Consider the following 25,641-nt stretch of genomic DNA (forward strand, 5'->3'; position numbering starts at 1 on the left):
AAGAGAACATGGGAAAAGATACAGTTGTTAAAGTTATTGGCCGACGAAGGAGTATCACTTTTACTTGTGTTTCATACCTAGATCTCACTGGGGAATCAGTGACACAGTCATACCATGACCCAGAGGCTGAGAAAGTCACCTTTGGCCAAAGAGTAGCTTTTTACACCCAACTCTGTACCATGGAAGGGGAAAAAAAAATAACATTGATAGGAAGCCACTTCTACGTCAGCCCATGTGTGTCTGATGGAAAGACTCTTAAGAGTCTATTATTTCAAAGACTCAGCGTTTAGTTCTCTCTGCCGCATCTCCAACAGTGGTGTGAAGTATTGTTGTTATTTTAGTCGCTAAGAAGTGTCCAACTCTTTTATGACCCCATAGATTGTAGCTCCCCAGGCTCCTCTGTCCAGGGGGTTTCCCAGTCAAGAATGCCATTTCCTTCTTCAAGGGATCTTCCTAATCTAGGGATCAAACCTGCATCTCCTCCATTGGCAGGCAGATGTTTTACCACTGAGTCACCTGGGAAGCCCAGTGGGAAGTATACCCATTTTGAAAGGATTCAGTTATTGGAAAATCTTTGTAATATATTGTCAAGACTCTACTGTGCTTCAGTATCCTGGTCAAATGATAAATTTATGTTAAATTTTGTCCGTCCTTAAAATGTGGCCATTTTAAGGAATCCTCATTTCTTAGGATTTGTTATGATTAAGAGAGTGTCATAATTTTCCTCTTTGATTTATTGGTCTTAAACTTTTGTTAATACAATACAAGCTTGCCTACTGAGTTTGGAGCTTTGTCAACCCAAGTTCCTCTTGAGCTGTGACCCACAAGTCTTTCATATGAATTCTGCCCCAGGCAATGACCCTATAACTTTTCTGTGTTTACCAGATGCTTGATTCTTCCAGTTAACATTTTTACCCCTGACCTCTACCTCTGCTGCGAAAGCAGTTCTGACATTTTCAGCAGCTATTTCCTTACCTTTAGGAGAGGTATTTATTCACCATAAATAAGTGAGCTGTCAAGAGTGGCTGGGGTTGCATGTCATTAACTTTTCATATCTAACTACTATTATTTCCATTGTTTGATATAGTTCTTCCAGTTTTCATAATCATTCTTCAATGTGATTTTTATCTATAGGCCTAGTTAAGCCATATAAATAATAAATGTTATATTTTTATTATTTTTATTTATATATTATATGGTGATGGTAGTTTAGTTACTAAGTCATGTTTGACTCTTTGCAACCTGCTGTAACCCACCAGGCTCTTCCGTGTATGGGATTTCCCAGGCAAGAATACTGGAGTGGGTTGCCATTTCCTTCTCCAGGCGATCTTCCTGACCAAGAGATCGAACCCACGTTTTCTACATTGGCAGGTGGATACTTTACCACTGAGTCACCTGGGAAGCCCATAATGTATTACACATAAATAATATTATTTATATAATAATAAATTAACAAATTAAACTAGCTAAATAATATAAATTTTATTTTTATTTACTTTTAAAAATATGTATTTGTTTATTTGGCTGCACTGGGTCTTAACTGTGGCATGTGTGGAACTAGTTCCCCAACCAAGGATTGAACCCCAGCTCCCCTGCATTGGGAGCACAGAGTCTCAGCAACTGGACTACCAGGGAAGTCCCAAAGGTTGTTTTTATGTTCATTCTTGTTGTTCTGTTCTTATAGTTTAAAAAATGAAATCTGTTTTATTCTTACGATTGTACAAATGGTTCATGATTATTGCAATAGAAAGACTTAGGGTGAGGGAAAGGAAGTAAACATTACCTAAAATCTCAATACCTACAAAAAAGTATTTTTAGTATTTTGACTGCCAATCTTCTGTAAATTGCATCGATACACACATACAGGTACCACAGTCATATTGATACAAACTATACATCATTTTTACCAATGACTTTTTTTTTTTTCTTGTTGATGGCCTTTTTGCTGTTGTTGATGATGAGCAAGTTAATTTAAATCTCTTGTTGGTTAGGTAGATTCCAGTTACTATTCTGCCATATATAACACTGCAATCGATATTTCTGTGCAAGTCTATCCTCTGAGCGCCTTTTTGTCAATGGGATTGAAGCTCATTTGGAATTAGAGGCTAGCTGCTAGTTTCAGTTTCACCTCTCATTCGTTTTGGTAGTTTTCAAGGAACATGGAGATCAGATCCCACATTCTTTTTTCATGATAAATGTATTTTATGAAGAGAGTTTGGGCACTACCTTTTTGCTAGAATGTGTACATTTTCCTCCTGTGTATTTAATTTAATTTAATGCCTGGTAAGGGGATGTAAAAGACAACTTTCCAATGGCGATGTCACTTCACATTGAAATTTACATATTCGAGTTTTGTAGAAATGTTTTTTTAAGGACTATGAAACTTATTCCACATGACACAGTCTTGTACTTAAAATTTTTTCTTCACAGGCTTATTTAAATTTAAGTACTCTGATATTTCAAGACCTATTAAAACAACATGTCAGATCAAAGAAAATGTCATTAATTAGATAATTAGCTTTTAGTAAATCTGTATTCACTACCAATTTCCTTTTGAAAATGCTCTCAAACTTATGATTAGCAATTTATTTTATGATTTTATAATTTATTTTTTGCTTTTGAATTTATTTTATGAGTTTTCTATCTCCTTATTTTGTATTTTATAACATATCATTTCTATGTATGAAAAAACCAACCTATATATTATACGTTCCTCTTTGTTCCTGCATACTTTGTTTTGACTTCATTTTTCAAGTGTTACTGAGAACATAATAAGGTGTGTTCTGGAAAGGAGAGTGGTGCTGAGTTCATCATCCACATTTTGCCTTTCCTGGCTCCATCCATTTGTCTGTATTGAATGCCTAGACTACTGTACTTGGGAAGACATTAGTACCATAATGGTGAGTAAAAGAGATATACTCCATCGTACCGAACTTGCAGTTCAGTGAAGATACAAGTATTAAAGAGGTACATTAACAAACAAATTTAAGGTTACTCCTGAGATGAGTGAAGGCAGAGGTATAGTGAGTGACATGGCCTAAGAGATTCCTTGGCTGCATTGATCAAGGGGAAGTTTCCAGAAAGATTTCCCTGAGAGAAAGTTGAGCTGAGAGATCTCTGATGAGGGAAGAACATGTTAAAAGGGCTGCAATAGGAAGCAGTGTGTCACTGCTTAGACTTAGTTGACTAAGTCTAAGAGTGCCAGGGTCCAAGTTTTGGTCTTTATCTTAACACAAGTAAAGTGTCAGGGTTCAGTGGGGTGATGTGACATGACATGCATTAGAAGGAATCTGTGTAGTTGAAATTTGGAGAAAAAATATAGAAAACAAAAGGAAGTGTAGGGTCCAGGTTTTGGCTTTTACAAGAGCACAATTGTAAGAAAATGATCATTTAAAATAGTAAGGTGGTTCTGGCCATAGATATGAAGAGAAGTAGATACATTTTACAGATATTTGGTGGAAAGAATTGGAAGGGTTTGGTGACTCATGTATTCAGTATTTATAGATAGATGGCAGGAAAGCACCTAAGATGATGCCCAAGTCTTTGGCTAACCAAACACAATGAAATTTGGTGCCACTTACTGAGATGTGAAAGGCCGAGAAGACCTATTTTGCTGGGAAATGGTGCAGGTTTGGTTTGGAGCAAAAGAAGTCAGTAATCCAGATAATGTTATATTCTAGAATCACAAAGAATAATATACTAGATTGTTGTTATAATTCAGTTGCTAAGCCATGTCTGATTCTTTGCAACCCTGTGGACTACAGCACACCAGGCTTTCCTATGCTTAATTTTCTTCCAGAGTTTGCTCAAATTCATGTCCATTGAGTCAATGATGCCATCCAATCATCTCATCCTCTGTCGTCCCTTTCTCCTCCTGCCCTCAGTCTCTTCCAGCATCAGGGTCTTTTCCAATGAGTCAGCTCTTTTTATCAGGTGGTCAAAGTATTGAAGCTTCAGTATCAGTCCTTCCAATGAATATTGAGGGTTGATTTCCTTTAGGATTGACTGGTTTGATCTTGCAGTCCAAGGGACTCTCAAGAGTCTTCTCCAGCACCACAGTTTGAAAGCATCAATTCTTCAGCACTTTAGCCTTTTTTATGGTCTAACTTTCACGTCCATACTGGATGACTACTGGAAAAACCATAGGTTTGTCTATATGAACCTTTGTCCGAAAAGTGATGTCTCTGCTTTTTAATTCGCTATTTAGGTTTCATAGCTTTACTTCCAAGGAGCAAGTGAATATACTAGGTATTTTCTTTGAATAGTCTTCTAAATTTTACAGTTCTTTTTTAAACAAGGAATTTTAAAGAGTTTATTGCTCTTTGTGTTTGTTTAACATATTACCCAAAATAAAATGATTCAAAGATTTAAAAATACACACTCTCTTTTGGGATTCCTCGAATACTTTATCACTGTAGTGAGTGGGCTTAGTTCTGTTTGTAGTTTTTTTGTTTGCATTTTTTGGGCAATGTAATATAGCTATTTTCATCTTTTCCTGAGTAGAGTATGTTGCTGGGAATGACTAGTATTTGAATCAGCTGTGCACCAAATGATGTAGATAGGGATGAAGTATAAACAGTGAAAAATTGTAACTAGTCGTACATTAGAATATATGATGTTCTTTGCAGACTATAAATGATTTTTAGCATCAAAGATAATAGCACTTTTAAGACACATTTAAAGATAATTACTCCTTATTCTGCATAATGTTTTATGCTAACCTCAGTCACAGTTTTTTTTGGCGGTGGTATATTAAATATTTTATTAAATATTAATACGAATCTAAATATTAATGTGCTTTACAATCTGAAAGTGTTAGTATTAGTTAGACTGAGTGAAGTCGCTCAGTCATGTCCAACTCTTCGCGAATCTATGAACTGCAGCCTACTAGGGTCCTTTGTCCATGGGATTTTCCAGGCAAGAATACTGGAGTGGGTTGCCATTTGCTTCTCCAGGGTATCTTCCCAACCCAGGGATCAAACTCTGGTTCTCCCGCATCGTGGGCAGACGCTTTACCATCTGAGCCACCAGGAAAGCCCAAATATTAATGTGCTTTACAATCTGAAAGTGTTAGTCGCTCCAGTCATGTCCAACTCTTTGTGACCCATGGACTGCAGCCCCCCAGTCTACTCTGTCCCTGGGATTTCCCAAACATAAATACTGGAGTGGGCTGCCATTCCCTTCTCCAGGGATCTTCCTGATCCAGGGATCAAACCTGTGTCTCCTGCTTGGCAAGTGAATTCTTTACTGTCTGAGCCACCCCTTCAACCTGAGTTACTGACTTTATTCTGATTATTTCTACTGTTGAATTTGTACTGACAAAATGTTGTTTAAAAATAATAAAATGCTAGAGTTTATTGAAGGTGTTTAAGTGACTTTTCACTGGAGTATTGATTAGCAAATGGTTTGGAATTTTTCTCCCCTGGCATTTTCATTCTTTAAATAAGAGTCCATGGTCTTTTCTTTTGATTAGTATGAGACCGAAAACAAAATAAAGACGAGTTTTTTCCCTGAAATAGAAATGAATATTACCAAAAAGAAAATTAAACCAGTATAAAGGTTTTTTCCCTAATTTTAATTTTGATGTTAATATATTGTCTCTATTTTATTGTCTCTTTATGTTAACAACATTTAAATATTTTCAACTTTTATCAAAATTTGAAAATGAATGTTTTTTTTCACTTGGAAAAATCTAATGTCTTATCATTCTTTTTATAGGTCTCATATCTTTTGGGTGAACAGAAGTCTACCTTTATGGGGCTTACAGGTTATGTACAATTTTGTTTTATTCCTATATGTCTAGATGTACTCATATTTTACAGGCAGTACTATTGGGGAGAAAATTATTGATATTAAAAATAAACAATTAAAATTGTTTATTGTTTAATTAACCTTAATGCACATCTTGAAGTTTTTATTTCTTTTTGTTAACCTGAGCCTTGCATTCTACCTGTTGAGAATTTCCTCATGGTCAGGATTAGACTTCAGAAAGCTTGAGTAAAACAATGTTTGAAATAACAACAAGTTCTCCAAACTAATTTATGTGTTCCTAAATTCTTAGGTTACATCCATGTTTGAAAAATTAGTCAAAAGTCCTTAACCACGTTTGCCTTTTTACCTTATGTTCTCAATATCAGGGGCATGGCAGAATCTTGATGAATAATTGTTAAATGAATAAACAAATGAACCAATAGCTCTTATTACCAATGGGAAGAGCTTGGTCCCTTAGTAGATAATTTTGCAAATAAACAAAAAGTATGCTCTGGCATTAAAAGGGTCCTGAAGAAGGAGTAAGGAAATGTGAAGGGAACAGTGCTTCTGAATTACATATTTGGTGTGTTTCCTGGAGTCCTGTGTGTTGTTCTTTGTTCTTTTTTCTGTTGATTTTCATGCCTAGCAAACTTTTTACAACTTCACATTTCCTCTACTCCTGTCTCTTTCCTTCAGATGCTTTTTAGTTTTGTTAATTTTTAAAAGCAAAAATTATTCAAAGAGTAGAGTCTCTAAGACTAAAAGCATTAGAGATTGGAAGATAGTTGAATCTGGAAGGAATGGAAAGATTCTAAGACTCATTGTTTATAAGCAAACATTAAAATACTTTAAAATAAAATATTTGGTTTGTCATTTAACATCAGGGTGATTCTGAGATCTGTACATTTTATATGCAACTATGAATTATTTTGATTATGTATGCATTGTGTTTATTACTATGAAATCAAGTTTTTACTGTGTTTGCATATTTCCTATTTTATAAGTTGTGTTTTGTGTTTTTTTTTTTTTAGTGAATCTTATAGCAGTGTCATTAACTTACAAATAACTCTTTTCAAATATTTTAGTTTCAGTAAAAATGCAGTTTTTAATTTCTGAGTTAGATTCCTATATTATCCATCAGTGAGGTGCATACATATAAAGTAAGTTAGTATTTTTCTGAATAATTATATATGGCCTTGAAATATATTTTGATCATTCAAATTGTTTCTTACTTAAGAGTGATATCTTTAAATATGAACGCTCATTTTTCAATAGGATTTTGAGTAATTCATCCTGAAAATGGTTTCAAGGTCACCTAACAAAGTGTACCTTTAGAATGGCACACATGAGTTAGAAAATTTGTGGGGAAACTCTAAAAAGTTCAACTTTTCTATTTTAATAATGTCTGGCTACTGTATGCACTTCCGGACTTATTTTACTTATATTGTCATGCATTCATATGTTTTTAAATTATCCTTATGTTTTAATATGCACCTATATCAAAATTTTCATTAAAACAGGAGTCAGAATCTAAAACTCTAGGGCATCTGCTTTTCTGACAGGTTGACTTAACCCTCACAAATCTATGAACAAATATATTTGTTACCTTAAATACTTCATGTTGATACTTGCTTAGTATTCCTCTCTCCCAAAGTGCTTAGAGTCTTTAACACAAGACAATTTGGATGTCCTTTCTGTTGGAGCCACTGTTCTTTGGGAGTTGAGCTGAGGAAATTGTATGCGGAGTAGAGAAGAGAGAGAAAGGCGGGGACTTGTCTAGGGCAGTGCAGGATGCCCATGTCCACTGCAGAACAGGGATTGGTTATGAAGTCTGTTCAGACGGAATCTGAAAGTATCTTGGACCATTTGCTTTAATGTTCAAGGATGTTACTGTTTACCTTTGTTTGAGGTGGATGATAGGATGCAAATACCCTCTAACTCCAAGCTTGTATTCTTTGATTTTTCTGTAGGGAACTGCCATTTTTGGCAGGTGAACTGAGAGGGAGGCTGTGTGGCTGGTTTTATGGTGGAGCAGTCATGTGATTGTGTGTATCAAGGATACATATCATTCAAATTCCAGTCATCTGACTATTCTAATCCCACACTTAACATTTGTGGTAATAAATTTTAAAAGACTTACTGAGGAGTATTAGACATTATAAAAACTAAACTGCAGTGCCCAGGACAGCCTGCTCCCTACCACTTGTATATAGAAGTTAAGAGTGTCAAACAGCACCTCTGTTGCTGAAACTCGGTCTCTGTTCACCAGAGTCAAATAGAAACACGGAGACAGAATTTTGGGTGAAGTAGAAAAGAGTAGCTTTAATTGCTTTGCCAGGCAAAGGGGGCCACAGTGGGCTAATGCCTTGAAGACTGTGTGACCCCTCTTGGAGGGGATATGAGGAGTTTTATAGTGTTCAAAAAGCAGGGTGTAATCAGCTCATGGACATTTCTTGGATTGGTTGGCATCAAGGTGAAGTTTTGAGCATGATCAACCTTCTGCTTTCAACTAGTCTAGGGTGTATGTTCTTATGGTCAGCAGTTTTCATCTGGACAGGGAGTCTGCTTCCTGTAAAAACAGGCTTTTATCTGTATCTTTCTGTGGGATTTCAGTGATACTGTTATGTACCAGAATTATAGTCTAAATTGTTATCAGTTCTTTAGCCCAACAGATTTTCTTGTTTCTGTATCTTCATATTTCCCAATCATTAACTCTTGAGTCACCATTTTACTCCAAAAGACAAGGACACGAGGCCTTGTATACGGTTTCAATCCCTATATCATATATGATATATATACATACTCATATGTGCACACACATACATAGGCATATATTTATAAATTGATAGTATATTCAGAATATATATCTTTTTTGCATCTTCTCATTAAGGCATAATTTATATTTTAGGTTTTAGTGGCACTGATAAGTCTCTTTGAAACAATACTGCTTGGTTATCTCAGTTATAAGGTAAGTTGTTTTAATTAGAAATTTTCTGCCAGTGGAACACACTACTAGCATTTACCTAGTATTCGTCTATTTATAATTCACACTCCGGGGCTAAAGCAAGATCTTCTTAAACCCCTTTAATTATTTTGGGCCTCTCCAGTATGTAATAAAAAGCTGTGGTAATATAGTAATGTTTTCCTTGGTGGCTTAAACACACTTCACTAATTCCTCTGGTCTAATTTACCCAGTGTATGCATGCTTATATAAGGCAAGTGAATGAAATTGTTTGGCTTTTTATTGTTCTCAACCTCTTCTCCTGATCTGTACAGAAAACACTAAGGGAGAAAAGTGTGTCTGTTAGGAATTATTAAAATGAATTCCCTTAATTTTTGGCAAAACTTTGCTTGGCTAACCCAATTTAACAAATGGTTATTGAGCTCTTGTTTAATGAAGAGCACCACAATGTGCATTGTTTTTTGTTTGTTTTTTTCTTTTTTTCTTAATGAGTTTACAATCCAGAAATGAGGGTAGGCAGGAGAAGATTATACAGGCAATAATAATACAAGGTGGAATAATAAGTACATCCCATGAGATGCAAATAAATCTCAGTGGGGGTTCATCAGTTCAGTTCAGTCACTCAGTCATGTCTGACTCTTTACGAACACATGGATTGCAGCAAACCAGGCTTTCCTGTCCATCACGAGCTCCCAGAGGTTACTCAAACTCATGTCCATTGAGTCAGCGATGAAAACCAGCCATCTCATCCTTTGTCATCCCCTTCTTGTCCTGCCTTCAATCTTTCTCAGCATCAGGGTCTTTTCAAATGAGTTAGCTCTTTGCATCAGATGGCCAAAGTATTGGAGTTTCAGCTTCACCATCAGTCCTTCCAGTGAATATTCAGGACTGATTTCCTTTAGGATGGACTGGTTTTATCTCCTTGCAGTCCAAGAGAGTCTCAAGAGTCTTCTCTAACACCACAGTTCCAAAGCATCCATTCTTCGGCACTCAGCTTTCTTTATAGTCCAACTCTCACATCCATACATAACTACTGGACAGATTATAGCTTTGACTAGATGGACTTTTGTTGGCAAAGTAATGTCTCTGATTTTGAATATGCTGTCTAGGTTGGCCATAGCTTTTCTTTCAAGGAGCAAACGTCTTTTAATTTCATGGCTGCAGTCACCATCTGCAATGATTTTTCTGTCCAAGAAAATAAAGTCACTGTTTTCATTGTTTCCCCATCTATTTGCCATGAAGTGATGGGACCAGATGCCATGATCTTCGTTTTCTGAATGTTGAGTTTTAAGCCAATTTTTTCACTCTCCTCTTTAACTTTCATCAAGAGGCTTTTTAGTTCCTCTTCAGTTCAGTTCAGTTCAGTCACTTAGTTGTGTCCGACTCTTTGCGACCCCATGAACTGCAACATGCCAGGCCTCCCTGTCCATCACCAACTCCTGGAGTTCGCTCAAACTCATGTCCATTGAGTCCGTGATGCCATCCAGCCATCTCATCCTCTGTCATCCCCTTTTCCTCCTGCCCTCAATCCCTCCCAGTATCAGAGTCTTTTCCAGTGAGTCAGCTCTTTGCATGACGTGGCCAAAGTACTGGAGTCTCAGCTTTAGCATCATTCCTTCCAAAGAAATCCCAGGGCTGATCTCCTTTAGAATGGACTGGTTGGATCTCCTTGCAGTCCATGGACTCTCAAGAGTCATCTCCAACACCACAGTTCAAAAGCATCAATTCTTCGGTGCTCAGCTTTCTTCACAGTCCAACTCTCACATCCATACATGACCACTCGTAAAACCATAACCTTGACTAGACGGACCTTTGTTGGCAAAGTAATGTCTCTGCTTTTCAATATGCTATCTAGGTTGGCCATAATCTACCTTCCAAGGAGTAAGCGTCTTTAATTTCATGGCTGCAGTCACCATCTGCAGTGATTTTGGAGCTCCCCAAAAATAAAGTCTGACACTGTTTCCACTGTTTCCCCGTCTATTTCCCATGAAGTGATGGGACCAGATGCCATGATCTTAATTTTCTGAATGTTGAGCTTTAAGCCAACTTTTTCACTCTCCTCTTGCACTTTCATCAAGAGGCTTTTTAGTTCCTCCTCACTTTCTGCCATAAGGGTGGTGTCATCTGCATATCTGAGGTTATTCTGCCATAAAGGTGGTGTCATCTGCATATCTAAGGTTATTGATATTTCTCCCAGCAATCTTGATTCCAGCTTATGCTTCATCCAGCCTGGCATTTTGCATGATGTACACTGCATATAAATTAAATAAGCAGAGTGGAAATATACAGCCTTGATGTACTCCTTTCCTGATTTGGAACCAGTCTGTTGTTCATGTCCAGTTCTAAGTGTTTCTTCCTGACCTGCATACAGATTTCTCAGGAGACAGGTCAGGTAGTCTGGGATTCCCATCTCTTTAAGGATTTTTCACAGCTTCTTGTGATCCACACAGTCAAAGGCTTTGGCGTCAGTAAAGCAGAAGAGGATGTTTTTCTGGAACTCTCTTGCTTTTTCGATGATATAATGGATGTTGGCAATTTGATCTCTGGCTCCTCTGCCTTTGATCAATGCAAAGAAATAGATGAAAATATTAGAATGGGAAAGACTAGAGATCTCTTCAAGAAAGTTGGAGATACCAAGGGAATGTTCATGCAAAAATGGGCTCATATAAAGGACAGAAATGGTATGGACATAACAGAAGCAGAAAACATTAAGAAGAAGTGGCAAGAATACACAGAAGAATTGAACAAAAAAGATCTTCACGACCTAGATAATCACGATGGTGTGATCACTTACCTAGAGCCAGACATATTGGAATGTGAAGTCAACTGGGCCTTAGAAAGCATCATTATGGACAAACCTAGTGGAGGTGATGGAATTCCAGTTGAGCTGTTTCAAATCCTAAAAGATGATGCTGTGAAAGTGCTGTTCTCAATATGCCAGCAAATTTGGAAAACAGTAGTAGCAACAGGACTGGAAAAGGTCAGTTTTCATTCCAATTTCAAAGAAAGGCAATGCCAAAAAATGTTCAAACTACTGCAGAATTGCACTCATCTGGTACACTAGCAAAGTAATGCTCAAAATTCTCCAAGCCATGCTTCAACAGTACATGAACCATGAACTTCCATATATTAAGGCTAGATTTAGAAAAGGCAGAGGAACCAGAGAGAGAGGTTATATCATGGGATGAAAAGACCTATTAAGCAGAGTTCTTGAACCAGTGATTTCACTAAAGTAAGATCATAATTTCACTTAAAAAAAAAAAAAAAAAAGGCAGAACAACAGGGATTTGTAGAATTAGCAAAGGAATAAAATAAGAAATGTGCATATAAAATTGGAAGAATGAATAAATATTTAGGTTTGGGCAGCATATGGTGTGTTTGGGAAAATGTTGGGATAAGTTTGCTACAGTATTGTGAGGGCCCTGTAGAGAAACCTAGAATGGGAAGTTGGTGCAGGATGTTGAATATGAGAGTTCTGTAATTGTAACTAAGTTTTAGGAGTATTAGTTTGGAACATCTGCGCAAGGAGAAGTCAAAGAGACATTCCACTGAAGTCCATATGCTCTGCTAAGACACAATTGAAGTAGAAAAGGAAAAGCAGGAGTGAGGTTTTGGCCAGGTGAGAGGAATAAATTACTTCAATGCAGGAAAAGTCATGAAAGTAGAAAGTGAAGACATCATCAACAGATTGGTTGAGATAGAAGAAGAGAACAAAATGTGAAATATCATTTTAAGATTTCCTAAATCCAAATGACAGTACAAGGCAGTAAAACCAAGAAAAATTACATCGAGGAAAAAAATCAGATTGGGGTCAAGATAGATGGAATAATGGAAATTGTTTTGGGAATGATGAATTTGAGGTATTTTTGGACAAATAGGTGTAATATGCAGAGAACTGAAAAGGAAGATCTGGGACTTGCAGAAGAGATTTATTAAGCTTTGGCAGTCATTTCCAGTGAAATGTTGAAGAAAGCATGCAAGTCCATTAAGGATGGGATAGTAACCAATGGAGAAGAGATGACCCATGTTAATGGAAATGCTTATGTTGTGGGTCTTGAAAGAATAGAGCAATGAGGGCAGACAGAGGAATAAGTGAGAAGGGTGGAAAGTCTTCGGAATGGTTGTCATAATTATTGCTGATTTCCAGTTCACAGTTATTGCATGTACCATATAAACAAGCACACTCAAGTTTCTGTTTTGAGGGGATTCTTATCTAGCATATAAATTTCTTTCTCATTTCACAACATAAAGTCTTAAAGGTAACATTCTGTTGACTACTTTTTAATCTTTAATTTGGAGCAAGAAATCTTTTCAAACTCACCTTTTTCCCCTGGCTTCCTTTATAAAATTCTTATATGTGTCACCTAAAGAACATAATACCAGTGTCTAATCAGGTAAAATGGATGAATTAGAAAATGTAGAAAGAAAAGGGTGCATGGTTTCCAAATAAACACAGATGAATTTATTTACTGATTATGAAGAAAATAAAATATTAAGAATGACTAAGAGAAAATATTAGATGAAAGATATGAATGATGGCAGGTTTAGTAAGAAGCTTGAGAAAAGCAATTGGGTTTACAGTTTAGGAGATCATTTGTTATTCACCCTTAAGAGACCAGTTTCAAAGGAGTACAACTGAGAGTAAAATTTTCAGATGAAGATTGTTGATTGATCAGTATAGAAGCTCACTAAAAGTAGTAGAATGAGGTGGAAGATTTCCTTGTGATGGTAAAAATCTGCATGATTTAAAATGAGCTGGTAGAAGGTACAGGAAAAATGATGGATAAAGCAAGATTTATAAAAAGTAAGAATAAGCTAGATTAGGAAGTTGAGGATTACTAGTTTGCTTTGGATACATTCTGTTCTTTTCTGAGAACACTGAAGATGGAAAATGGTGCCTGAAAGAATATTTTGAAGTTGGAGGAGATAAGCTGGAAAATTTTGCATATATGTAGCCACTCAACCCTAACTTACCTAGAAAGTACTAACTTAGTGACAGACAGTTTAGAAGGAGATGTTGAGGAGGGCTCTTTAAATGATTTATTAGTGAATCTCCTCGTCAATGGAGAAGGCAATGGCAACCCACTCCAGCAGTCTTGCCTGAAAAATCCATGGACGGAGGAGCCTGGTAGGCTGAAGTCCATGGGGTCACTAAGAGTCGGACATGACTGAGCAACTTCACTTTCACTTTTCACTTTCATGCATTGGAGAAGGCAATGGCAACCCACTCCAGTGTTCTTGCCTGGAGAATCCCAGGGACAGGGGAGCCTGGTGGGCTACCGTATATGGGGTCGCACAGAGTCGGAAATGACTGAAGTGACTTAGCAGCAGCAGCAGCAGCAGCTCCTCGTCAAAATAGCTACTTCATAAATATGTTGTTAAGTTGCTAAGTTGTGTCAGACTCTTTTGCAATCCCATGGACTGTATCCATTAGGCTCCTCTGTCTATGGGATTTCCCCGGGAGAAATACTGGAGTGAGTTGCCATTTCCTTCTCTAGGGGATCTTCCTGATCCAGGAATCAAACCGACTTCTCCTGCATTGGCAGGCAGATTTTTTACTGCTGAATCACCAGGGAAGCCCATAAATATGTACTGATCGACAAATTTGGATTTTGGAAACTTAGGAGAAAGAAAACAATCGAGTAAATTAATATCCAAGGTGTTATCTTCTAAGGTCCTTTGTATGCATGTGATAAATGTTGAATGTAGTATACAGAAAGTGATGTACTGAAAAATAAGGATGTGGGTGTTTTTCTCTAATTTAATGAAATATTTTCCACTGTAACAAGAGTATCTACAAATACATAAACTGGTCAAAATATTAATTTGCGTTCGTGAGTGTATTTGCTCCAAATTCTAATTAAAACTTTATATAAAATTAACTTTGAGGCTTTAAATGCTAGCAGTCATTTAACAAGCACAGACTCAAGATGGAATTATAGTTTCCCCTTGTGATTTTATGGTGCTGACCTTTGTAATCAATTAATTCCTGCAATTTATAAAATGAGAGCAAAGATTATAAGACCTAGTAGATAGGGCTAGATGATGTATAATATTTTCATTCTGACCTTCATAGACATTAATGTCTAGGTCATGGTGGTTGAGTCTTGTGTGTTACAACACGAAGGATAACAAGGGCTTATGTGATGTGGGGAGGATTTCTTTTCTTTTCATTGTTGTCTTTTAGTCATTAAGCCATGTCCAACTCTTTTGAGACCCCATGGACTGTAGCCGACCAGGCTCCTCTGTCCGTGGAATTCTCCAGATAAGAATATTGGAGTAGGTTGCCATTTCCTCCTCCAAGGGAATCTTCACAGGCCAGGGATCAAACCCGAGTCTCCTGCATTGTGGGCATATTCTTTACCATCTGAGCCACCAGGGAAGCCCTTTTCCTTTCATATGTTCAGTCAAATTTGTGAACTCTTATGACTCTTTCAATAAGCTGTTGGATACACTGTTGGAATGAATAAGTGATAACTGTTTATAGCACATATATAAGGTAAATCCATATAGCAGAACTTCAAATGAGGTCCTTCTCTCAAATTAGGCTTTTAAGAAAAATTATAGACAGATATGAAGAAATGGATATTGCATTAGGAGTGAAATCCATTTCTAATATTGCTGTTTGATATTTCTAGTTCTGAATATAAAATCTACATACAATTTCCTCTTATTTGTTTATATTTATATATATACACAGATAATGTATGTATTTACATATACAACATATATGTTTGTACACACTATTTTAGATATTCTAAAATAAGCATGACTTAATCTTTAACTTAAAAGGTTTAAACTATCATGGAGATCAAAGTTTTTTAAAATCAAAAGACTTAATAGGTAGCACCAAAGTGAGCAAAACCTCTTTAAAGTGTGTGTTAAATTTAGCAGATAATAATTTAAAAATGCCTGGCATTCATTCCTTCCGTCCTCTGTCATACAGACAGCAGATCTGAACTTAAATCATCATTCTGTTCATGTTTGTCACAACTTGGCAAAATATCCATGAGGCTTGCCTGATAGGAAAATCCTTATTTCTCTGCCACATGAATACCGTCTGTGTCTTTATCGACTGTTTTCAAAAATATAACAGTACTCTATATATACATACACATTTATTAAATCAAAAGGATTTTGTGCATTATGCACAAAATGCATAATATCCAAACCTCTTATAATGAAAATTCACCACACTTAGAAAGCTTTTGTTAAATCTATAGTTTTTTTTTTTTTTCCCAATACAGTAATCACTTATAAAAAGCATCAGTTCTGAAATGTTAGCTTCATGATGGGCTTATTTCTGGAAAAGAACAAAGAATTCATCCTAGGACTCCTAGATCCTGGTGATTCTGCTTATTATGCCACAGGAATGGTAAATCTAAGTGTTGTTGGGTTTATGTTTAGAAATACAAAGTAACGCTGCCATAGAGTTACTCCATATTTTAAACTCACTAAAAGAAAGTTAAGTCTTCTGGATTAAATATTTTAAATATAGGTATTCTTAATATTAGAGAAGAAAGTGCTTTTGAAGAGTCTCTTGTTCCCAATTTGGGCTAACAGCAAGTAGATTACCATAAGTCTTATACTTTTTAAAGTGCTTTTTTTTTTTAGAGTTACCTAGATAATAGTTCTAAACTTGTACTTTCTTTTATGATAAAAATAAAAGCCTGGTACATTTTAGGAAATCATCTGTTTTCTTGAATTTTTATTGGTTGAGGAAAGTTGCATCCATACCAAGTATAAAATAGATTAAATTTTATTTATATTTTACTGCATTATGTCAATAAGAAGAGGAACATGGAGAGTTCTACATGCTTAGTACAGTTAAAGCTATTTCTTAGAAACTATCTTTTTTCTTTAAGAAGTTACCTTTTGGAAGAAGACTAATGCCTTTCATCTCGTTCAGGAAAATATGATTAAGTGGAACAGGTACTTAACTTAATTTTGAAAGGCATGTGCCTGCCTTTTGGATCTTATTTCACACTTCTCTATGTAGTGCCATCTCTAGATTTATGTTTTCTTTTTTTGCCATCATTGCTTTTATCCTGAGCCTATATTATGTAGGCTCATGGGGACTCCCTAACAGCCAATGCAACTTTTGGATAATTTCTCTATTTTTCATCAGCTATTTTTAGGGGAGATAATTTGTGAATATATCTTTAAGTTCAGAAGACAACCTGAGATTTTAGAACTAAACCTAATGAATATAACTGAAAAAAGACGTTTATTTTTAGCAATGAGTATATTGCCTCCCTGTATAATTTTAGATTGTGAAAGTCAGTCCTCAGGTGGAAGTTCATTATTTGCCACAACATACACACACACACACACACACACACACACACACACACTAGCTGTGAATCAACAACAGGAGTGTGTTTGACATAATGCAGATGAGGCGCTTCAGACCGGCAAGAACTGTGCTTGAAACAGAGCAAAGAATTGTGAACTAAATGTATGCTCTCACCTGGACCACATTAAATTCAGTCACATGAGTGAAGTGAAGTCATTCAGTCATGTCCAACTCTTTGCAACCCCATGGACTGTAGCCTACCAGACTCCTCCATCCATGGGATTTTCCAAGCAAGAATACTGGAGTGTTGCCATTTCTTCCTCCAGAGGATCCTCCCAACCCAGGGATCGAACTCAGGTCTCTTGCATTGCAAGCAGATGCTTTACCGTCTGAGCCACCAGGGAAGCCTGGTGCTCTCACCTGGACCACATGAAATTCAAAGTCAAGTGTTGATTAAATATATAAAAACAAGCTGAAAAAAAGGAAGGAGAAGGGTGTTGATGAAGAATCAAAAAACCAAGTGTGGGAGTCTGATCTTGTCTAGAATGTGTATAAAGAGGAGGTGGGTAAGTCTCAAAACACTCAGATTTGAATTAATAGCTGAAAGACGTGTGTGAGTTAACTAGGTAAAGGAAAATTGGAGAGGAAGGTGGGGAGACCAATTAAGAGGTTAGAGTGGGAATAGAGTTAAATTGAGAACCAGACAACCCAAGATACATTCATGAATCAGAAAGTCTTATTCAACAATTATACTTAGGTAGTGTGTGAAGGGGGCGGCAGAGGATGAGGTGGTTAGATAGCATCACTGACTTAATAGACATGAATCTGACCAAACTTTGGGAGATAGTGAAGGACAGAGGAGCCTGGCAGGCTACAGTCCATAGGGCTGCAAAGAGTCAGACATGACTTAGTGACTGAACAACAATGGCATGTGAAAAGAAGATGCAAAGTTTCTCCAGGATCTTTGGTTTTTGTTGCTGAGAGTCAGTTAGGACAAACATCAGAAACTTTACTTTTAGGTTGTCCATTTTATTGGCATATAGTTGCTTGTTGTCATCTCTTATGATTCTTTTTGTTTCTGTGGTATCAGTTATAACTTATTTTTCCTTTCTAATTTTATTGATTTGAATCCTCTCACTTTTTTATCCTGATGAGTCTGCTAAAGGTTTTTCAATTGTGTTCATCTTACTGAAGAGCCACCTTTTAGTTTCATTGATCTTTACTGTTGTTTTCTTTGTCTCTATTCCATTTTTTTTGCTCTTATCATTATGATTTCTTTCCTTCCACTAACTTTGAGTTTTGTTTATTCTTCTTATACTAGTTGCTTTAGGTATAAGGATAGGTTGTTTATTTGAGATTTTTCTTGTTTCTTGAGATAAGATTGCATTGCTATAAATTTCCTTCTTAGAACTGCTTTTGCTATATCCCATAGGTTTTGGATTGTCATATTTTCATTGTCCTTTAAATTTTACTTTTAGACAAATTACCCACAAGGTGCCTTTGAGGCATTCATGTGAAGCAACACATTAGACAGTGGAGATCTGAAACTGACTCTCAGATACAATATTGATCCAGGGTAGAGATAACGACATTGGAAGTCATTGGTTTATTGTTGATAATAAGTTGAAGTTGTAACATAAATGAGATTACCTAAAATGGATATATAGCCAAGTACTCTTGAAATGCTTTCTTCCAGAAAATTTCTGTTGAGCTTTGTGGCCATAAGTTTAATGATTTATATGATTGCATCAGGAAGACTTAAAACAAAATGAAATTTTTTGAGTGTTTCCACATGGATCCAAGAAAATGAAATACAAATGCTTAAGTTCAAAATCAAAGCAATTATACCAGAAGGGAAGAGTATTATAACATATTTGGAACTTTCCTTTATTCAATATCGTGCTCATTGAACTGTAATGGTCATAGAAACAAATAAGTTTTGTAAAATGTTAAAAACATGTATCAAGGTAGTTAGTGGTGAAGGTACGGGGGTTGGGGCATTCCAAGCAGAAGAAGTGTGAGCAAAGTTATAAAAGATGAAATAGCCTAGCTCGTTCAGAGAACTGTATCAAAATCAGTTCTATATGTGGTGAATCTAGCTGAATTCAAGATGGGTTAGGAATATAGTAGGTACAGAACAAACCAGCACTCATAATTCAAATTTTGAAGCTTCATATGATATAATGAGGAGTTTGGATGTTGGCGATGGAGATTTGCCATTTTAGAAAGATTCTCTGACTTGGAATATGGAGGATAAATCAGAAATGAACCCAACTGAATCACATTTTAGTCATCAGACTCTCTTAGTGGTTTGAGGGAAAGTAATAAAAAATAAATGTTGTGTTAGATCTGGAAATGAAGAGAGACATCAGAGTTATAGAAGCTTTTAGTTTACTAGGAACTAAACTTTTCCAGTGTGCCGAGCTAAGAAAACTAATGCTAGTCTTTTTTTTTTTTTAATTATTATTATTATTTTTTTTTACTTTACAATATTGTATTGGTTTTGCCATACATAAACATGCATCCGCCATGGGTGTACACATGTTCCCCATCCTGAACCCCCCTCCCACCTCCCTCCCCATACCATCCCTCTGGGTCATCCCAGTGCACCAGGCCCAAGATTCCTGTATCCTGCATCGAACCTGGACTGGCAATTCATTTCTTAGATGATATTATACATGTTTTAATGCCATTCTCCCAAGTCATCCCCCGCCTCCGTCTCCCACAGAGTCCAAAAGACTGTTCCATACATCTGTGTCTCTTTTGCTGTCTCACATACAGGGTTGTCGTTACCATCTTTCTAAATTCCATATATATGTGTTAGTATGCTGTATTGGTGTTTTCCTTTCTGGCTTACTTCACTCTGTATAATAGGCTCCAGTTTCATCCACCTCATTAGAACTGATTCAAATGTATTCTTTTTAATGGCTGAGTAATACTCCATTGTGTATATGTACAACAGCTTTCTTATCCATTCATCTGCTGATGGACATCTAGGTTGCTTCCATGTCCTGGCTATTATAAACAGTGCTGCGATGAACATTGGGGTACACGTGTCTCTTTCAATTCTGGTTTCCTCAGTATGTATGCCTGCTAGTCTTAGTGTACATTAGCAGAAAGACCCTGCCGTGTGACCAGTGATAATGATTCCCATTACCTCCCCCTCCTCTGGTCACATCAGTCTTTTTTCCTGTGTAAAATCATTGACATTAAGGAACAATGTACAATGACTAGTAAAAAATACAGTGAGGAAAGAATGACCCAAATGTTACCCATTCTGGAAACTGAGTTATGTAAAAAACTGTTAAATGGTAACATTAACCAGTGCCATAAAAAATAGAAGTGTTGCATAATGAAAATCAAGTATAAATGGTTTATTGAATAGGCCTGATTCAGTGCAAGTAGAAAAGCCTTTAGCCCGTCCTGTGTTTCTCCTTCAAACCCAGTCATTGTCCTTATGAGCTGTGCTGATCCAATGAAATCTCAGTTAGGCCCCTTAGTTTTGTTTTTTGTTTTTTTTTTTGGCAAGACAAATCTCAGTTTAGTATTTAAGAGATACTGTTCAGTATGTAAAAAATTTAATGTTCTCATCCAGTTTTAGCTTTTTCTAGGCTGGAAATTTCCCAGGTGGCACAATGGTAAAGAATCCACCTGCCGATGCAGGAGACAAAAAAATGTGGGTTCAGTCCTCAGGCCAGGGAAAATTTCCTAGAGGAGGAAATGGCAAATCGCTCCAATATTCTTGCCTCAAAAATCCCATGGATTGAGGAGCCTGGTGGGCAACAGTCCATGGGATAGCAGAGAGTCAGATAGAACTGAGCACACGTGTGTGCACAGCTGGGAACTCAATGGGGCAAGAATCTTCTTGGGGGCTTCTCCTGTGTCCACCTCCTCCTTATCTGAAACTGGCTGATCGTGGCCCCTGAGAGCTGAGGAGGCTCCAGGAGAAGGAGGTCCTGACTGACTGGCCCAGGAATAGTCTGTGGTTGGGTTGCTCTGATGGCAGATACAGACAGGGCTTTTGTGGTTCTCCTAAGGCCTTGAGCAGAAGCTCCTTGATGCCTCAAGCCCCGGTCTGGCCACTCTGCCCCGAATTCTGGGTGTCCAAGTGCCACCATCTGTCAAGATTCCCTGTCTCCTCAGGCCTGCAGCCCTTCTGAGTCTGAACTTAAAATGGCCATACATTTTATTCTGTAGAGTCTATATCTTGTTCCCAGAAAATAAGTCGCTCTGTCTTAGTATCAGTGTGAGTGTAACCTGTTCTTATCTCAACATTCTTTCTCTTTGCTTTGCTGTTTTGTGTGTGTGTGTGTGTATGTGTGTGATGTTTTGGGCTTTAGCCAAAAACAGCCCCTAAGTCTGAGTCCAGCTCTCTAGGTTGTTTATCTGCGCCCTTCTTACAGAGCTGGAAGTGATGAGGGAAGCATCCTTACATCTCTACACAGAGATGAGAGAGATCCTTACAGCTCCGTGCCTTCCACCTGCTCCTCCACCACTTTTTATTTAGCCTGCAGACGGCTCATGAACCAGGGCTAACAAAATCTCTTACTTACTGTTTTAGCAACCCAGACGATCCCTGATGTAGAACTTGCTTTATGAAGTGGCGATGTGCAAGGAAAGAGCAAATTAGCCAAGATGACGTAGTCAGGCCCTCTTGCCCTACAGCCTCTCGCTCTTGCCTCACGTTTTGTAAATAATGTTCATGTAATAAATCAAGTCATTTATAACAGTGCGCATGTGCATCATGAAGTACTCACTTGGTCACAAGCTACTTTGTGCTATAGGGATATGTGAGCTCCACATAGGGCTGCATTTTACTGCTGCATCATGGCTGTGTCTATTGGGTCAGCCACAAGAGGGGAGAATATAGGGTGTCTGTTGTTATGGCTACAGTCAGCAGGAGAGAGGCTGTGTCATGGCTGCTGTGCAGACCAGGAGAGAATAAACGTATCTGCAGTTCCTACGGCTCCTCTAGCCTCCTACTAACATCTTAGCTCATGCCTTGCTTACCCTGGGTTCAGCAAACACTGCAAACAGCAAGACAATTGGTGTCATGAGCAGGATTGGAGATGCAAGGTGTTTTACATCTCTGTAATGTTTTAAGACTTTGGGACCTCAAGAAAAATAAAGAATCCCGATAGTATAGCCAGTGCGTGCTCAGTTGCTTCAGTCATATTTGACTCTGTGCAACTCTATGGAATGTAGCCTGCTAGGCTTCTCTTTCCATGGGATTCTCCAGGCAAGACTACTGGAGTGGGTTGCCATTCATAAAATAATTAGACATTACAGGAGTCAGATTTCAAGTTGCCTTTCTAACAGGTAGATTTATTTTGTTTTTTCGTCAAAAGAATAAATTGCGTTAGGGAGTTCTGAGTTCTTTTTCACTGGACATGGTTAGAGAAAGTTTCAGGAATGACCTATTAGTCAGTGCAATTGCCCAGAGCTGCACAATTAGAAGGATCTGTGCTTGTTTGAATGCTCTGATGTCACCTTCTTGAAATTACTCATAATTTCTTAATAAGAGGCCCTGCATTTTCATTTTTAACTGGGCCCCACTAATTATGTAGCCAGACCCGATTAATATTGTTGTACTATGTGGGTTGGGAGACTAGAATCCAGATGATTGAGAAAACTCTGCCCTTAAATCTTATTAACCTAAAAACAATGTTAAATGGCCTCCCAGGGCCATTGTTATATGTGTGTGTTTGCAAACTATTTAATATGCTTTATATTATGATATAAAAATTAAGATGGAGCTACTTTTTCATTGATTCTGTAAGATTTCTTGTTTTATTTTTACTAGTAACTTTTTGATGCAATATTATGTGCTTAAAATGTGCTATGTGCAATATTCATGGATTACTATGAGCATTTGGTTTGCTTAAACTCTGCAAAATTGAGAGGGCACAATTACATGTAGCAAAATAATCTCTAAAAGTCATTGATACATTTCTAAATAATGATTTTGTATTCTGTTAATGTAAGCATCCTTATTGCTAGCAGAATTCTGATGCTTTTTCCCCATTTAATGGGATTCAGTTGTAAATGACTTTTATTTTTATTCATTTTTTTTTTTTTTTTGGAAGGGAAACATCTGGGAACAGATTTTACGAATACCCTTCATCTTGGAAATAATTAATGCGGTTCCCTTCATTATCTCAGTAAGTCCTAAAAGAATATTTAAAATAAATAATTTTGTTATTAGTCATGAGTAAAATCTTTAAATCTAAATAGCAATAAATAATATATTAGCTCAGATGAATGAATTTAGGCTTTTATAATGTATTAAATCATGGTATTAGAAAATAAATAGCAAAGTCAGTTATAACTGGGTTGTGAAATTAAGTGAACATTAATGAGATTTAGTTCAATAGCAAAATGAAATGCATTTTAGGAATATATCCTCTAGAGGTACCATTTAAACGTGTTAATTTTATCTAAATAGATTAGAAATGAATCACTCCACTTCTTGTGTATATTGTAGAGTTTTAAAAATGAAAAGCCAAGTATTTATAAAAGTTTCTCACGCTGAGAATATGTTTATCTTTAGTTTAAGCCACAGGATTTATTAAATCCAGTTCTCTGTTTGCTAAATATGTTGCTAACAACCAAGACAATCAGCAGTTTGCTTCTTTATTAAAGTCTGTGGAGGACCAGTTCCATGGTGATCATGTTCAGCTACAGAATATGCAACCAGCACTTTCCCGTTGCAAAACTGGATCTTAATCTATAAAGCTTTAGTAATGTCTGTTGGGAATGTGCTTTCTAACACTTTTTATTTTGAATTTTATTTGGAAAATCATGACTATAAGTCAGTATGATCTGAAGCTGTTGCTCACTCTGACAATTATTTTAATTTGAGTGATTTATCTAGAGGAACAACTGGCTCTAGATTGAATGATAGGTTAATTAAATATAATTCCAATGGAATACAGTTCCCCAGTGTCACATAAATGTTTGAATCTGAGAGAGTAAGTGGTAATGTTATAGAAAAGTTAAGCACTATCTCCTTACACCTATTTTTACCTCCAGTTCCAGAAAAGAAAAAGATGATATCTATTATAACAGTCATACCAAAAGATTTAGTGATGGAATTAGCACAGTTATAGCTGATATCCCATGAGAGCTGATTATTTTCTTTCTGCTTCTATAATAACTTTGCAAAGAATTTTTCCTTAAGACTTAGACAAGAATGAAAAGATCCTGTCTGCCCCTTCATTTCAATAATCATATGAGTTTAGAGTATTTGCCACATGTTTTATATCATTATATTGTCCTTAATACGTTATTTTTGTTTTGCTTTTCTTCTCAATCATGTGGATTTCTTGCTTGGAGATAAAAATTTAGTTTTGATTTGTCTTCCAGATATTCTGGCCTTCCTTAAGAAATCTATTTGTCCCAGTTTTTCTAAACTGTTGGCTTGCCAAACATGCCTTGGAAAATATGATTGTAAGTATAAAATACAAGTGCAAAAACAAAAGTATTTTTCAATGCTCCATTACCTTCTTACCTCACTAAAGTGATGTGTTGCATACATGTCTAAGCTAATAGACCCTATGTCTGTTTATATCCTAATGAGAATGAAAAGTGGTGAAACGCCTTTATTGTCAAGTCCCTTCTTTTATAAGGCCCTATGAAATAGTAAACAAAAAAAATTCAAATAGTCTAAAGATCACCAAACCAAAGCTGACTGCTGTTTGGATGGTCAAACTTATTACCAGTCTTCTGCAGACAGATAGCGTTTCCTTCTAAAGCAATTTCATTATGTATAACAGGACCCCTAGGTTTAAGGCTTCAGGAGGTAATGTTGTCATACTGTAGGTAGTCTCACATTCCATAAAAATCTGTGGAGTTTTCTAAGGCACTTTATTGGAGCCGGAAGGTCCTCATGTAAAGTCAGCTTTTTAGGTTGGGTTCTGTTGGGAATAGGGAGGCAGAAGGGGAAGCAGGAAGGAAGAGATGCAGAACTCAGAGATGTGCCACCATTGCATTTTGCCTAAGGCCAACTCTGTTTGAAAGGACTGATTTATGACTAGGACCAAAATATAATAGGCTTGGATACTTACTAGTGAGCTGACGTTTGCTATTTGCTATTCAGTCATTTATTCTACCCTGGTGGCTCAGATGGTAAAGAAGTTCCCTGCAGTGCAGGGGACCTGGGTTCTTTCCCTGGATCAGGAAGATCCCCTGGAGAAGGGAATGGCAGCTGACTCTAGCATTCTCGTCTGGAGAATTCCATGGACAGAGGAGCCTGGCTGCAGTCCATGGGGTTGCAAAGAGTCAGACATCACTGAGAGACTAACACTTTCACACTTTCACTTCTTCCATTTGTTCTACAAGTATTAATATGAGTCTACTCTCAGCTAAGCACTCTGATAAAATAAGCAAGTGATTTAACACCTTTGCTAATGTCTTCCTTTTGAAAGAGAATAAAACTACCAACATAGAAGCTTGCTGTGAGAATTAAGTTACATTATATATACATTCATATATATGTAAAAATCTTGTATCTAGCAAAAACATAGTAAGAGCTCAATATTATTAATTTGATCACACCGAAATTAAGTGTGCTTGGAGGCAAACTTGTTTTTCTTTTAAATAGCTTTTTAACAGAAAGTATGGCAATAGTTTT

General features: G+C 36.8%; 1 protein-coding gene across 11 annotated transcripts in view; it reads left to right on the forward strand.

The window, feature by feature from the left end:
- KCNT2 (potassium sodium-activated channel subfamily T member 2) overlaps window positions 1–25,641 on the forward strand; it is a 433,505-nt gene that overhangs the window by 154,406 nt on the left and 253,458 nt on the right. For all 11 annotated transcript variants that reach the window (XM_027564397.1, XM_027564399.1, XM_027564402.1 and 8 more), the window contains exons 4-7: window positions 5,719–5,767; window positions 8,660–8,719; window positions 23,096–23,170; window positions 24,375–24,458. In XM_027564397.1, coding sequence (XP_027420198.1) covers window positions 5,719–5,767; window positions 8,660–8,719; window positions 23,096–23,170; window positions 24,375–24,458 — 268 coding nt within the window. The remainder of the gene's footprint in view (window positions 1–5,718; window positions 5,768–8,659; window positions 8,720–23,095; window positions 23,171–24,374; window positions 24,459–25,641) is intronic.

The sequence above is a fragment of the Bos indicus x Bos taurus genome, chromosome 16 (genome assembly GCF_003369695.1).
Source record: "Bos indicus x Bos taurus breed Angus x Brahman F1 hybrid chromosome 16, Bos_hybrid_MaternalHap_v2.0, whole genome shotgun sequence".
In the NCBI taxonomy this organism is placed as follows: Eukaryota; Metazoa; Chordata; class Mammalia; order Artiodactyla; family Bovidae; genus Bos; species Bos indicus x Bos taurus.